Here is a 17,026-nt window from a genome sequence, read left to right as displayed (position 1 = left end):
TGATCTTGTACGGTTTGAGAGGTACTGTCTACTCTTGTAGTGAAGACACCTATCTAACAGTTAAAAAACAATTTTAGTCGAGACACATTAAAAACTTTATCGTTACAGTTTTGGAGTCACTGTTTTAGTGAAATATTATTATTTGTTTTAAATTTTGCAACACTCTGTATACACACGATTGAATTTTAATTTTACACTATTGTGCGATAATTTTTACACATTGCTATGTATTCTATTACTTACTCTAACAAATTTTCGATATATGTATGTATATTTACTTGTTTTCTTACTCTTATTATAAATAGAGACACCGCGCTTCTTCGCTTAGATCTATCTTCAACTGAACTAATCTTTACTTTTGATCTGTGCCGGTTACATTGTAATTTTATGTGAGCGCAGGAACTTATGTGAATATGTATATACGCTATAAGTTTTGGTGTATCTAATTCAGTGTTGTCCAACGTGACTGTGTGCACGTTATGCTTGTGTTGGTTATTCTAGCGTCAACTGATCGCAAAATTCTGCTTTGTTTGCCTACGAAGTTGAATACAGAAGCACAATCGTGCTTTCACAGACACTTGTCGCGACATGTTGGTGTGAGGTGTCTGGCACTGTCCGTGCGCTATTGTGCGCATAGGCCGTGGACAACGCTGATCTAATTTCATAATGCATGATGGAGTTATTTGCTTGGTCAGTAGAAATGTGTGATCAAGTTATATTCGCTTTAAGAAAGAGTTCTTATTTGAAGTGCTTCTTGAAGTGAATATTGTTTACTTATGCATTTATGTCAATATGTTTATGGCCAAGTTCTTGTAAGGAATATAATATTTTGTATATGTGAAGGGTATAATATCTTCGGTGAAGCCCAATGTAAGGTTTTTTCATGTTTTTAATTTTAATTGATATTTTGACTTGCACTCCTGCTCTCTGAGAGCACTCGTATACAACTCGATATAAAGGAATTGTGTGACGGCATTTCAAGCTTTTTTTCTTCTTCTTCTTCTTAATTGGCGTAGATACCGCTTATGCGATTGTAGCCGAGTTAACAACCGCACGCCAGACGTTTCTTCTTTTCGCTACGTGGCGTCAATTGGATATTCCAAGCGAAGCCAGGTCCTTCTACACTTGGTCCTTCAGACGGAGTGGAGGTCTTCCTCTTCCTCTGCTTCCCCCGGCGGGTACAGCGTCGAATACTTTCAGAGTTAGAGTGTTTTCGTCCATTAGGACAACATGAACTAGCCAGCGTAGCTGAACTATGTCAATGTCGTCGTATATCTCTTACAGCTTATCGTTCCATCGAATGCAATATTCGTTGTGGCCAACGTGCAAAGGACCATAAATCTTTCGCAGAACTTTTCTCTCGAAAAGTCGCAACGTCGACTCATCCCTTGTTGACATCGTCCAAGCCTCTGCACCATATAGCAGGACGGGAATTATGAGTGACTTATAGAGTTTGGTTTTTGTTTGTCGAGAGAGGACTTTGCTTCTCAATTGCCTACTCAGTCCAAAGTAGCACTTGTTGGCAAGAATTATCCTGCGTTGGATTTCTAGGCTGACATTGTTGGTGGTGTTTACGCTGGTTCCAAGATAAACGAAATTATGTACAACTTCAAAGTTTTGACTGTCAACAGTGACGTACGGTCTCATTCAGTCCGCCCGACGCCTTAGACCGTGGAGTTGCATTGCAACCTGGCGCCGTGCACATAGTACGGAAGAAATCTGTCTGTCTGAATTTGGTATCCTCTCAAAACTAACACGGCTTTGTAAGATTTCGTTGAGCAATACCAATAGCTCTATCTATCGTTAGATACCAAACGAGGTTTCAGGCAGAGAAAATAATTGGAGCTGCTGAATTTAATCGAGCAGGTACAATCTTCTATAAGAGTGTACAACTGCTGGCGTATGCCGATGATATTGGGCCCTGAGGAAAATTAAAAAATGGGGCCCTACTGCTATGTAAACTGTTTAGGTTTTATCAAATAAAAATATGATATATAGATATATTGCAACTTTTCGTATTTGTTTTGAAAATTGGAGAAGTTTCAGAAGTTCAATACAAGCGTAAATTTATAAGAAAGTATTGTCTTAATGTTATGTTAATGTTTTTTGGCAAAAACGTTATCTTCGACTTCACAATTGCATTTCTTATAGCAATTATATGTTTCGCTCGTAAAATACACCATCTTATACTATGTACCGACCAAAAATCTGAAGTGATCTGCTTTTGCCATTAAAAAATTTAGATCTTTTGATAACTATCATAATAGAACATTGTAACGTCTTATTTTGTTATAAAAGTCGTCTTGTTTTATATGTTTGCCATTTAATATAAATAATGGACGCTTGTTTTACTATATTTAGTAGATTAGTGAGATAATCTAATTAAAACTAAAAAGTCGTGATTAACAGCCCTGTTCTGTGAAAATCTCATAAATGATTTATGAGGTTGGTTGTGAGGTTTATTTTGTGAGGTTATTCTTGTTCAAATCTCACAAAAAAAGCACAAAAAACCCACTACATGAAGTACAAAGCACTCTGCTGTGGAACTGCTGTTCTACAAAAACAAACAAGACAAACGGACAACCAAGATAAGTGAGTAATTTTGCGAATCTATTAAATTTGGTGCAAACTTATTTTTAGGATTTCAAAATGTGAAAGCACAACTCAGGAGCATCTGCACATTACAGGATATTATTTAAACATAAATATCTTTTTATTCGCACATATGTATATACATATATTATAAAATGATATGTTATTAGAATGAAGTAAAATGTACAAAGACCGTAAGTTATTGTAGATAACGCCTTTGGAAAGAATAGTTCCTCCATTCTATTTCAATAAAATAACTGTAAATTACTTTAAAAAAATTTAAAAAAACACACCAAACACAACCGAATTTGTATTGTGAGGTTTGCATTTAGAAATCACAAATTTGTGAGGAAATTGCGAATATTTGAGGTTTTGTAATCTCTCACAAATAGCAAAAACGTCTAAATAGTGAGAATGGTGATTTTCCTGAGGGCGGAACACGGTATTACTGACAGTTTCCTTACAAGAATCGAAAATAGAGGGCGCTAAAAGCACTAAAAAACACAACCAAAACCCTCTTAAGAAATAACTATTGGCAGAGAACGTATATTTATAGAGAAGGTTCACGATATCAAAAATTTAGGGATATTTCAATTTTGGGATATTTACTGCTTTGGATGAGTGCATTTCACCACAGAAAATTATTAGCGCATTTCACCACTTAACATCAGGGGCACGACAATAACAGAACTGAGTAGTTGTTGGAGCCAATGGGAAAAAATATGTTAATTTCAATGTTTAGAAATGTACGCTTACAGATTCGTATATTTACAATGCGCAAACGACTGCATATAATTTATATACAAGTTAGCACCAGCTAAGTTGAAACCAAAGCTGACACCAACACTATTGCGCTAAGTCAACAATTACAAAGAACTGGGAAATAGCCCAGACGCGCGCTCAGCAAAATTGTCAATATCAGCAGCGCAATATCCGGCATGCGCCGATCAAAATTCTGGATCGACCTAAAAAAGGAATAAGCAAAATAAAACACTTGCAACAACATCCGGCATGCGCCGACCAATACCAATTGCTGACACAGGTAGAAATAGGGTATATTTAAGAGAGAATAAGTAGAATTAAGTTTTAGTATTAATGTTTTGGTGATTCAATAAAGGTCTTGTGACCAACGAAAAAATCTTTTTTTTAGCCTTGTACAATACAAGTCGATAACTTACATACATACATATCAGAGACCTGCATTGGGTATGATCGATCCGATTTGATCAGCCACGCTCAAAACGGTCACAACTCAGCACAGCGGTTCTCAACAAAATTGTTCGATCGAGTTTCGTGCTCAAAACGAAGGAGTTCGATCAGTTGATTGGATTGCTCTGCTTATAGCGGCCATACACAGGCATACTTGTGCGTTCGATCTGTGTGAATTCGTTTGCCCATACACGACACACAAATCCATTTTGCGTTCGTTCTTCACACAGTTAACATCTGCGACAGGCAAGCGGAAAATTTCTTGGAATTTATATGTATATGAAAAAAAATAAACAAAAGAAAAAAAGGATTTGGGTAGCGGAAAGGATTGGTTGCGTAAAATGTGCGACAGGCAAGCGGGAAATTTTGTTGCACTTCTAGGAATTTATATGTGCATAAAAAAAAAAATAAACAAAAGAAAAATACAAAAAAAAGGATTTGGGTAGCGGATTGGTTGCGTAAAAGGAATAATCGCTCTCATGTACATTTGTTAAAAGACATGGAAATCAGTAGTGCAAGAGATTTGACAAACTTTTTGCGAATGGATGCAACTACATATGGGATGCTTCTGAGCAAAATAACTCCTGCAATACAGAAGAAAAACACTATAATGCGCGATGCAATTACGCCAAATGAGAGGCTATCTGTAACATTAAGGTTCCTTGCTTCTGGACAAACCTACGAAGATTTAAAATTCTTAACAAATATTTCAGCCCAATGCCTTGGAAAAATTATTTTAGAGACCTGTGAAGCTATAGTTGATCAATTAAAGCCATTTATTCAAGTAAGTAATAAATACATATGTACATACATAAACTAGTAGTCAATTCTCTAAGGACACTTTGTAAAAAATATAACATAACATAAAAGATAAAATACATTAATATTAAAAAAACAAACAAAAATTCAACACTGAGATCAAAATGTGGTGTTAATTCAGGTACACATTTGCATTTACAGAAATCTTGTTTTACAATGTTCTGTACTTAATGCTATAGTTGTAAACTTATATTATTCGCTAAAATCTTGGAATTCTGGGCTGTCGAATAAATGTTGGAATGACTGACTTGATGATGGAGAAATAACTTCATTCGAAATTATTTGTATTGGTACAGCTGGATGTGATGAATATTGCGATGAACGGTTGTAAAGCTGATAATTATGATGCGAAAAATGTGGCCGAGGATTTTCATTATTTATAAATGATGTTAGCTTTAGGTTTCCCAATTGACCATGTAACAAAGTTTCGTCAATCAATTTTTTAGCAAATAATTGCTGCTCCTTATTTAACTTCCTATATGTTACAGCCCATGCTTCTCCATAAATGGTCGCTTCATCCTTTTTTGGATTGCTTTCAGATTTATCCAAAAAGTTCGCTGCTTTTCTCAAGAAATCCTTTTCTGTGATTTTCTGTCTTTTATTGTTAGGTTCCTGAAAGAAAAAAGAAATACAAAATTATTTTTATAATTTCAGATGCCAAATAATGCCGAGGAATGGAAAATAATTGCAGCCGATTTTGAAAGTAAATGGAATTACAACCACTGCATAGGTGCTATTGATGGAAAGCACGTCAATATAATAAAACCAGCTAAATCCGGATCTTATTATTATAATTATAAAAAACAATTTAGCATAGTGCTGATGGCGATAGTCAGCGCAAATTATGAGTTTTTAGCAGTAGAGGTCGGCATGAATGGAAGAGCTTCTGATTCTGGTATATTTGGGCAATCAAAATTTAAATACAAATATGATGAAGGACTCCTGAACCTTCCACAACCAGAAAAATTGCCACTTTCTGACGATATTCTACCTTATGTGCTTGTTGGAGATGACGCATTTCCTCTTTTAGAAAATTTAATGAAACCTTATAGTCGTCGCAATTTAAATGTAGAGGAGCAAATATTTAATTACCGATTATCTAGAGCACGTCGTGTTGTTGAAAACTCATTTGGAATTTTAGCAAATCGTTTCAGAATTTTACATACAACTATGAATTTGGACCCCGAAAAAAGTGCTAAAATAACACTTGCATGTTGCTATTTGCATAATTTCTTAATAAAAACAAACTCATCTGTTTATTTAAGAAATGATGTAAACAATGATTGTGTCCACTTGGTAGACATGCAGCCGACGAACTATGGAAATATAACACAAAATTCTGCAAATATTCGTAACAAATTTTGTAACTATTTTAATACAGTTGGAGCCGTTGAGTGGCAAAATAAATTTCTATAAAATACTCAAATAAAACTTTATAATGTACAATATATTGTCTTTTTACTTACTCTTTCTTCATCGTCGCAATCCTCAAACGACGAAATCCCTTCCATTTGAATTTCTTGGTCCATAAGGAAATTCATGCTTTCAAAGTACCACAGTGTTGGTACATAAATATTTTCTGAGCTTGCTCCTGATTTCTCGCTTCTCCGAACTTTTTGCAATTCGCGTCTATAGCAAGATCTTAAACCATTATACTTTTTTTTGACGGTTTCTAATGTAGCACTTTTATCGATTTCTTTATATTTTGTTAATAAATTATTCCAACTTCTATTTTTTTCACTTTTATTTTTATATTTATCACTTTTCGTTTGCCAAATTGCCACTTCATTCTTTAAAAGATCAATAAACTCTGATACAAAATCTTTATTTACACTTGCCATTGTTCGTCCGCGATCTTCACTGCTCGGCGACACGAGAGAAATGAGGTTTTGTGCGTTCACAACGCCATACACGATAAACATGTTCGCGCACCGATCGTAAAAAATCAAAAATTTTCGCGAACATGGATCGGTACGCGAACAAGCCCATACACGAGTAAACCGCATGTTTACACATACCGATCGAACGCACAAGTGTGCCTGTGTATGGCCGCTATTACTGATTGAAACTGATTGGTTGGTTCCGGTATGATGATTGGAAGTGATTGTACAGAAAGAGACGATCAAGTCCAACGATGCACGAAAACTCAGACATCGATCAAGTTGCGTTTGAATTGATTGTGATTAGACCAATCAGATCGAGAATTGCCCTGCAAATATGTAAAGGGTGATTTTTTAAGAGCTTGATAACTTTAAAAAAAAAAAAACGCATAAAATTTGCAAAATCTCATCGGTTCTTTATTTGAAACGTTAGATTGGTTCATGACATTTACTTTTTGAAGATAATTTCATTTAAATGTTGACCGCGGCTGCGTCTTAGGTGGTCCATTCGGAAAGTCCAATTTTGGGCAACTTTTTCGAGCATTTCGGCCGGAATAGCCCGAATTTCTTCGGAAATGTTGTCTTCCAAAGCTGGAATAGTTGCTGGCTTATTTCTGTAGACTTTAGACTTGACGTAGCCCCACAAAAAATAGTCTAAAGGCGTTAAATCGCATGATCTTGGTGGCCAACTTACGGGTTCATTTCTTGAGATGAATTGTTGTCCGAAGTTTTCCCTCAAAATGGCCATAGAATCGCGAGCTGTGTGGCATGTAGCGCCATCTTGTTGAAACCACATGTCAACCAAGTTCAGTTCTTCCATTTTTGGCAACAAAAAGTTTGTTAGCATCGAACGATAGCGATCGCCATTCACCGTAACGTTGCGTCCAACAGCATCTTTGAAAAAATACGGTCCAATGATTCCACCAGCGTACAAACCACACCAAACAGTGCATTTTTCGGGATGCATGGGCAGTTCTTGAACGGCTTCTGGTTGCTCTTCACCCCAAATGCGGCAATTTTGCTTATTTACGTAGCCATTCAACCAGAAATGAGCCTCATCGCTGAACAAAACACGCGCGCGAAACACATTTCGAACCGAACACTGATTTTGGTAATAAAATTCAATGATTTGCAAGCGTTGCTCGTTAGTAAGTCTATTCATGATGAAATGTCAAAGCATACTGAGCATCTTTCTCTTTGACACCAAGTCTGAAATCCCACGTGATCTGTCAAATACTAATGCATGAAAATCCTAACCTCAAAAAAATCACCCGTTATATACATAGTTTGTATGTACATATTTGTGTGTTTTAACGGAAACAAGTTGCGATGCATAAAATTAACCAAAACATTACTGCATATATTTCTTCATTTTTAACGCTTAAAACTAAAATTCAATTAATGCTTAAAATTAATAAACAAAGGTAATGCTTAAAATATTAGGGAACACAAATTTCAAATTTTTATCACTTCTTCATTGAGATCAACAAAAACTTAAAATTAAAAGAAGGTAATAAACTTGGTTTCTTAATCGCTAAAGCTTTAAAAAAATGAATTTAAAAACAATAAATTATCAACTGAACATGGTCCGAACCTATTTCTTTTTTAAGTTATAATATTTCCAGCTAAAGAAAAAGAACGCTCAGCGACTGCGCTGCTGGCAGGAACCAACCGGTATGACCAAACGGTATGATTGTGATCGATCGGAATGCAAGCAGCATTCTCGAACATTCTTTGCTGCTCACACAAGGCTTTCGATCGAGAAAAATCATGCCGAAACAAGCAACAGTGATTGAAACTGATTGTTCGCTTCGAGCACGCTCGCTTACGATCATTCATTTTTATTGAAGCAAAGTTTTCCGTCACAAAAAATCTGAGTCAATTATCGGGTATGATTGAAAAAATTGTGATCGTTGCAGCTCTCTGATACATATGTATGTATATTTTCTATATATTTTATATCAAAGCACACAAGCGTGTATGTACGTTCAAATTGAACTATTTCATGATGAATTCCTTAAAATCTTTGGAAATATATATTAAAGTCATACATGCATTATTACCTATGTATGTAAATCTTTAATTAATGTAGGCTTGATAAGATATATACATACATATTTATTTACAGGTCAGGTTTTTAAAAGTTTTGATAACATGTTAAAAGACCAAGCGGTCGCACATATTCACGTATGTAATTATGTGTGCATGTAAACAAAAAGAAACATACATACGCATAATGTTTATAAATTTGTCTACCCACAACTTTGTATGTAAATGTGTACACTTATTGTTTCATGCGAAATCTTCGTTTCACGGGCAACCAATGGCTGAAGCTTAAGTTTTTTCAAAGAGTCAATGTGTCGAAGGACTGACGTGACAACAAAGCATCACAACATTGTTTTGTAGGTAGAAAATCCAAGCTGTGCCGAAAACACAAACGAACGATCGCCAATTGGCACTGCTTCCCTTGCCGCTGTAGCAGCTTTTTGAACAAACCAGCGTAGATATGTATGTTTGTGTGTCAGCTTGCATACATATCGACGTAGATTTTTGCAAGCCGCAATCCCGGTTATGTGCCACAATCAAAGATACAGATGTTTGTGGTTTGTAAAAATAAAAATATGTATAATATGGTGCATAAGCGACTGCAGATACTTAACCGAGTCATGCTTAAAACAATAGTTTGAATGTATTTCAAAAAACAAACCGTAAGAAGCTCCAAGATATAGGCAGTTAAGAGGGAGGATTTTCATTTAAGCGGAGTACTACTTAACCGGGAATCACTGTACACATAAATCAGAGGAATATTGAATATTTATTTGCGGGGTTGGCACTTTTTCTTTCTCATACAAATATCAGAAATTGTTAAATTTATGATTTTTAGCTTTTGCCATCGTCGCGAAAAGACGCTTGTAGGCAAAGGCGTGCTCGGGGAGATGTAATGGTGTCTACTTTTATGAATGAAGCGAGTTTGCCTGTTGAAAGTGCGCTTGCGTTCATGAATGAAAATATTGTTGTTGTGTGTTTTTCTACAAATTTGAGCATCGACTATTTGGCTGCCATATTGATGCTAATAGAGACGATTCTTGTTGTTGTAGAACAATTTTTGTAGTTTTTGCGGGTGACATACATATCTACATGGGAACGCATGTGAGTATGTAAGTTGTGTATGCAAATTAACTTCCCTTGTGTGGGAAGTATTAAAAAAATATGTTCCGTTCCGCTACGCGCGGTAGAAATTAAACAAAGTGTTGGTTTGAGTGACAATGTATTGTGCGCTTTGATCATCAAGATGATCACTCCATACGCTTGCCGATTATACACTGATCTTTATTAGTAAAAGCACTTATATTTATATTCTTATAATTCTATGCTTATTACTAAAGATGCTTTGGCATTACATTAAGTGATGAAATGCCAGAGCATTGGATTTCCAATTATTCTCATTATCAAAACAAATAATGGAATATTGGATTTTGCTTACTTATCAAAACAAGTGATATATTGATTTCTTATTAATTAAAGTATTCTGCTGACCAAGCAGTAATACTGTGAGAAGATACAATTTGTTTACATTTATCATTCAGTATCTGTGTGGCTGCTGCCGTTAACTCCCCCCTCTCTAAGATGAATCGTCCCCGATTCAGTATCATTTTTTGATAACGGGTGATTTTTTTGAGGTTAGGATTTTCATGCATTAGTATTTGACAGATCACGTGGGATTTCAGACATGGTGTCAAAGAGAAAGATGCTCAGTATGCTTTGACATTTCATCATGAATAGACTTACTAACGAGCAACGCTTGCAAATCATTGAATTTTATTACCAAAATCAGTGTTCGGTTCGAAATGTGTTTATCGACAAATTTTGTTCAGCGATGAGGCTCATTTCTGGTTGAATGGCTACGTAAATAAGCAAAATTGCCGCATTTGGGGTGAAGAGCAACCAGAAGCCGTTGAAGAACTGCCCATGCATCCCGAAAAATGCACTGTTTGGTGTGGTTTGTACGCTGGTGGAATCATTGGACCGTATTTTTTCAAAGATGCTGTTGGACGCAACGTTACGGTGAATGGCGATCGCTATCGTTCGATGCTAACAAACTTTTTGTTGCCAAAAATGGAAGAACTGAACTTGGTTGACATGTGGTTTCAACAAGATGGCGCTACATGCCACACAGCTCGCGATTCTATGGCCATTTTGAGGGAAAACTTCGGACAACAATTCATCTCAAGAAATGGACCCGTAAGTTGGCCACCAAGATCATGCAATTTAACGCCTTTAGACTATTTTTTGTGGGGCTACGTCAAGTCTAAAGTCTACAGAAATAAGCCAGCAACTATTCCAGCTTTGGAAGACAACATTTCCGAAGAAATTCGGGCTATTCCGGCCGAAATGCTCGAAAAAGTTGCCCAAAATTGGACTTTCCGAATGGACCACCTAAGACGCAGCCGCGGTCAACATTTAAATGAAATTATCTTCAAAAAGTAAATGTCATGAACCAATCTAACGTTTCAAATAAAGAACCGATGAGATTTTGAGATTTTATGCGTTTGTTTATAATAAATAGTTATAAAGCTCTTAAAAAATCACCATTTATATTGTAAATGCTCTCTAAAATAGCGTTATATGATAATTCTTGGAATTTTATTTTTTTACTTTGCTTATTAGTTTTACATGATTTTTTTAACTTTAAAATCTTATAGATTATGTATATTATTATTAATAGTACAAGTATTACAATTATGTACCAGAAAAGTGAATGATTTTTAAATTCTTTAATTCTTTCACTCAAAATATTTATGTTTTCAAATTCAAATTCTTTGTTTTTTGTTTCAATGTATTCTATAATTTCAAAGTTATTAATATGATTATTTTTTAAATAATTCCAAATTTTACAATCAATATTTTCGTAAGTTATATTATCAATATTTGTATAATTTTCAAATGTTACAAGGTAAACTCCATTTATGGCAGAGTCATCTATAGTATGATTTCCAGAGACTAATATTGCTCCTTCTTTAATTATATCTATGTCTTTATGTTTTCCTTTAATTTTTTTACATTTCCCTTTTTTATTGGACAAAATATCTGATAGGCAAGTATTTTTATTATTAATTTTACAATAAGTATTTATCATTTCTCTTTTGCAATTTTTAATATTTATATATTCTTTTTTGCATTTCGCAATTTCATTGTTAATTATTAATTTACCATCTTTTTGTGGAATTGCTCTTACTTCATAATATTTGCAATCATATATAATTTTTGGATACTTAATATATATAACTATTACATCTTTATTTTGTACTATTTTAAAATTTGAAATATCTATTACATCAGTTATTGTCAATCGTCCATGTTCATTCTTAATTATACTTTTAATCTCGTCTAAATTTAAAATTGTCGGGTTCAAAATTCCCATTTTTCCTATAGCTATTGTATTAATCATATTTTGTAATTCTGTTATTAGGAATTGATTTTTCCGTTTCATTAGAATTTTAATATTTGAGTTTTCATTAATGTTATTGATTGTTTCAGTTAATTGGTTAATAATTCCAAAAATTTTAGAATTTGTTGTGTATTGTTTATTATTATTGTCAATTAATTCGTTTAATTTATTATTTACTAACACTAGGTCGTCATGGTCTGGTGTTCCTGCTATCCACTTCCATAATGTACCTATTTCATTTATTCCTCTCCTATATCTTGTATCTTTAATTTGTAGTTGTTCTAATAAAGTTTCTATGAGTTCTATTTCTGGATCTGTGTCTAAATCATTAATATATGCCTTGTCTTGTTCATTATTTTGTTCAAAATTTTTATATCTGAGTTTTTTATTATAATAATTTGTGTCTGAACTTATAAGTTCTCTAAAGTATGTTAAATTAGTGATGTGAAAAATATTTCCGTAGTCATTATACAGGGCTACATCTCCGTCTTCTAATAATACGTAATCTTCTCTGGTGTAGTCCACAATGTCTGTCATTGTATTGGTAATTAATGTTAGAATAATTAGGGGTATCATCCTCTAAAAATATATGATTAAGATTTAATATTATCTTTATGTACTATTCTATTCCTGTAGTTAATTCTAACTTTATTCCCTAAGTCTTCTTTTACTACCTGTTTCTTGTATCTAGGATTTAGTTTATTTCTCTCTCCTGTAATCTTTTCATATATTACATCTCCGCATAAATATGTTTTATTAATTCTACTTTTATTGTGTCTTTCTAGCATCTTAGTTTGTGCTGATAAAAGTTTGTCTGGTAAAATATCATGAGAGACTTTATTATAAAGTACTTCAAATGGTTTCTCATTAGTTACCGAATGTATAGTTTTATTATATTGTTAAGCAGCTCTAAATATTGATTCTGAAAAGCTTATTAAATTATATTCTTGTTTAATACATCGTGAAATTTCAATTATTGTTGAATGTACCCTCTCGATTTGACCATTCGTGGTACTATGATTTGGGTTACAAAAAAATATTTCTATTTGAAGTCTCTGCATCAAGGACTTAAATTGTACGGTAGTGAATCCTGGTTCATTATCAATTGTTAACTTCTTTATATTAGGGAAGCTTTGTAATATTTCTAACACTTTATCTTCTAAATTAATCTTATCTTCGATTTGCTTAATAACCAAAAATTTGGAATAGCTATCTATACACGTAATGAATTTTAAAGATTGCGCATAGAATATATCCATGTGTATCTGTACTCCTTCCTCTGTGGGTATTGGGACCTCTCCAATTGGTATTTTTATAGGATGTCTATCATATTTGTTTTTATTACATATGTCGCAATTCCTTACATATTCTTTGAATTGTTTTCTCATTTCAGGCCAATAATATTTTTTGCAAATTTGATCCAAATTTTCTTGGTAACTTCTATGTGCTCGTGTATGCGTTTGTTCAATTATAATTCCTTGGTCTTCTCTGTTTGTTATGTCAATTGCAAAATTTTTCGTATATATGAATTTATTAGTAAATGTTCCTCTTATTTTCGCTTGTATTTCGTACAGATCCTCTATTGAGCAATGTATTGCTGTAACTATATTTGGTTTGATGTATTCCTTTAATATTGTGATTAAATTATCAACAGTATCGTATTCAATTAAATGTCTAATTTTCCCAAATTCTTGAATTTGCTCATGTATTGTAAATCTATTTTTACTTAGTAAAATTTGTTGTTTAAATTGGTTTAATGGTTTTTTTGTCTCGGGTATCTGAGTATGATCACTACTTTCAGCTGAATGTTGGGTTACTGTGGTTGACGATTCGTCGGATAAATTATTAAGAAATTGTCGTGATAGAGCATCTGCTACCACATTTGTTTTACCTGGTTTATATATAATTTTTGCTCCATATTCTCCAATTAAAGCATGCCATCTTTTCATTTTGGCATTTGGATTTCTAGGTGAGACTGCAAATGTTAGTGGTTGGTGATCAGTATGAATTTCCAAATCTGAAACTCCGTATAAATAATTTCTTAGATTTTTTAATGCCCATACGATAGCGTATAGCTCTTTTTCATTAGTCGCGCAATTTCTTTCTGTTGAATTTAATGTTTTAGATATAAATGTAATAGGTTTGCCCCCTTGGCTTAAGACTCCACCAATAGCTTCATTTGATGCGTCTGTCGTTAATATAAATGTTTCGTTAAAATTTGGTTGAATTAATTCGACTTGATCTACTAATATAGACTTCATTTTCTCAATTGCCAAAAGTCCTTCTTGTTCCAATCTAATTTTAATTTTTTTGGACATATGTTGTGAAACTCTTCCGTTTTCACCTGATAAATGTATTGTTAATGGTTTTGCTATTTTAGCATAATTTTTAATAAACTTCCTGTAATATCCAATCATTCCTAGGAAACTTCGTAACTGTCGTAGAGTTGTTGGAACCGGAAAATTTAAAATAGTTTCAACTTTTTTTGGATCTGTCTTTATAACATTCTTTGCAACAATATATCCCAAAAATTCTACTTCTTCTTGGTAGAATTTAGATTTTTGTAATGAAATTTTCATATTTGCGTTTTTTAGAACTTCTATTATTATACTTAAATGTTTTTTATGTTCCTCGAAGCTTTTTGAAAATACGATTATATCGTCAATATAAACGTGACAAAATTTTCCAATAAAGTCCCTTAAAACATTGTCCATCGCCCTTTGAAATATACTAGGCGCGTTTTTTAAACCAAATGGCATTCTTAAAAATTCGTATTTTCCGTTATTTACTGAAAATGCAGTTTTTTCAATATCGTGTTCTTTAATAAGGATCTGGTGAAAACCCGATTCCAGATCTATTGTGGAAAAATATTTCGAACTTCCTAAATTTGAAAGTATTATATTGCTATCCGGAATTGGATATTTATCCGATTTTGTTACTTCATTTAATTTTTTATAATCGATTACCATTCGCAATTTCGGCGTACCGTCTTCATTTACACCTTTTTTTGGTACAACCCAAATTGGTGAATTATATGCGCTCTTACTTGGCCTTATTATTTTATCTTCCATCATTTTTTTTACCTCTTCGTTTATGAAGGAATTAGCAGAAAGAGGATATGGGTATTGTTTACTCCATATAGGAGTTTCAACAATTGTCGTTATTTCCGCTTTTATATCCGTTCGAAACGGTAAATTCATATTTATTGCAGAATGTATTTGATATATTTCATTTCTAATTTCCTCTCTTAAATTTTCAATTTCATCTTCGTTTATGTCGGTATTTCCTTCGACTGGCGCTTTAGAGAACTTTTCCTTTAAAGTAATTTTGTTTACATAGTTTTCCTCTTCTATATTGCCGGTATTATCATCGGCTGGCGTTGTAGAACTTCTTTGTTCCACAATATTTTTTGCATAATTATTACTTCTATTCTGCTGGTATAAATCTTCAGCTGGCGTTGTAGAGCTTTCCTGCTCCACAGTATTTATTTTTTTATATTTGCCGGTATTTCCGTCGGCTGGCGCTTTAGAAGTCTTTGCTTCCAAAGTATTTTCGTCCTCCTTTACGATCTTTAAATTATCCTTACTTTTCTGATGCTCATATTTGCATCCCAAGCTAAATATATCCTCCTCTTTTTCATTATTTATTATTAACTTCTTTTTTTCCAAGTTAATCACAGCATTAATGTCGTTCAAAAATTTGTATCCTATTAACAGGTCTGCTTCCAAATTTTCGATTTCGTAGAATATTTGTTTTTTACCGAATAATGTGATAATGTGATAGTAGCGTATTATCGAAAATCCATTAATTGTTTTTACTCTCTTTTGTATGTCCAATTTATTTTTATTTTTGTATATTCCCGATTTAATATAGCAACTAGTTGCTCCTGTATCTATTAATATTTTAAAATTCTGACCAGTAACCCTGTCATCTAGAAATATATATGGCAGAGTTAATTTTGGCCTAAAAAATGATCCTCCTTAATATTATTAATGCGCTGTGTCTTAGTTGGTGGCTGCACATTTTGTTGTGTACTTCCATGTGGCCTTTTTTCCAAATTGTTTTGATTAAATGTTGTTGGCTTTTGCAACATACGGTTGCGTGTATGGATGCTTGAGTCGACATCCATTGGTGTAGGTCGTGGTTGGTTATTCTGGTATCCCATTCTTTGGTTGTAATTTCTTTGTGGATAGACTTGTGGGAACCGTAAATTATTATTATAATTACCATTATTGAATCTGTTGTTATTATAAGTATATTGCCTGTCATTATTGTTAGGTTTTGAATTGTTTTGGTTTTTCCAAATTGTAATGCGAAGGACGCTCGCATATTGTTAGACTCTAACTCTTGTGCTTTTGCCAAAGCATTTGGTAAATCGCTTGGCGATAGAGAAAATAGTATATTAGCTAAATTTCCGTTTAGTCCCGTTATAAATGTGCGTAAAGCATCCCGCCTATTTTTAGCATTGAATTCCTTAGTTACGGCGCTATCTGATCCGTAAGTCATTATGGTTTTATTTATTAGCAAGGTTAATTTCTCATTAACCTTATTATAATATTCAATTATAGAGTAATTGCCTTGACGCAGAATACTCATTTCTTGCTCGATTATATGAGCTGGTCGCTTATCGGCGTAAGCGAAATCTAATCGTGCTAATATAGCATCAAAATTTAGGACTGTTCCGTGGTTGGACAAGATGTCATTAGCATCGTGAGTGATTTTATTTCTTAATATAGTTAATGCAGCAAAATACCTACGGCTGCCTCTTATGTATAAGCTCATTGCGTTGTTAGCCGATTCCCTCCAGCTAACATATTTATTTTGCTTTCCCCCAAATTCTGGTAAAGATTTTATTACTTCTAGGGATTCGTCACAGCGAATCTCTGAATTTATTACTTCAGGTTTGTAATCTGTTATTGTTGTCGACTTCGTTAAGTCTTCTATTTGTCTGCGCATTTCAGATATTTCTAATCTAAGTGATGCATTCGTTGCGGCAATTAGTCTTGCGACTAAGGTCTCATTTTCGCTAGTTAGAGCCATTTTTATTTATTAATTTTCCTTTTCTTTAAATATGGGC

At 33.6% G+C, this 17,026-nt stretch overlaps 2 protein-coding genes across 4 annotated transcripts in view; one reads left to right on the top strand and one right to left on the bottom strand.

Annotated features, from left to right (window-relative positions):
* Positions 1-6,076, top strand: part of LOC125779377 (uncharacterized) — a 38,697-nt gene extending 32,621 nt beyond the window's left edge. For 2 of the 3 annotated variants that reach the window (XR_007423269.1, XR_007423268.1), the window contains exon 2: positions 5,275-6,076. Coding sequence is in view for 1 of the 3 variants with exons in the window: in XM_049460712.1 (XP_049316669.1) it covers positions 4,301-4,585; positions 5,275-6,036 (1,047 nt within the window). In the remaining 2 variants the exon portion in view is untranslated. Of the gene's footprint in view, positions 1-3,551; positions 4,586-5,274 lie in introns of those variants that run through there. The other variant, XM_049460712.1, reaches the window with a different exon arrangement.
* On the bottom strand, positions 4,592-7,758 carry LOC125779396 (uncharacterized). The gene is made up of 2 exons (XM_049460740.1): positions 6,087-7,758; positions 4,592-5,232 (listed from the first exon to the last, which is right to left on the bottom strand). Exons 1-2 carry the CDS (start codon positions 6,624-6,626, stop codon positions 4,813-4,815), a joined length of 960 nt encoding a protein of 319 aa, XP_049316697.1. The 5' UTR covers positions 6,627-7,758; the 3' UTR covers positions 4,592-4,812.
* Between the last annotated feature and the right edge of the window lie 9,268 nt (positions 7,759-17,026).

Source organism: Bactrocera dorsalis, chromosome 6 (assembly GCF_023373825.1).
Source record: "Bactrocera dorsalis isolate Fly_Bdor chromosome 6, ASM2337382v1, whole genome shotgun sequence".
NCBI lineage: Eukaryota > Metazoa > Arthropoda > Insecta > Diptera > Tephritidae > Bactrocera > Bactrocera dorsalis.
The sequence above is the reverse complement of the archived record's forward strand: the minus strand, read 5'-3'. Positions and strand labels throughout refer to the sequence as shown.

Excerpts from the sequence above, each read along its gene's own strand:
- LOC125779396 (XM_049460740.1), bottom strand. The coding sequence starts at position 6,626 with ATGCGGTTTACTCGTGTATGGGCTTGTTCGCGTACCGATCCATGTTCG. Across the intron at positions 5,233-6,086 it reads ATTGCGACGATGAAGAAAGA|GAACCTAACAATAAAAGACA; the intron begins GTAAGTAAAAAG and ends TTTTTCTTTCAG.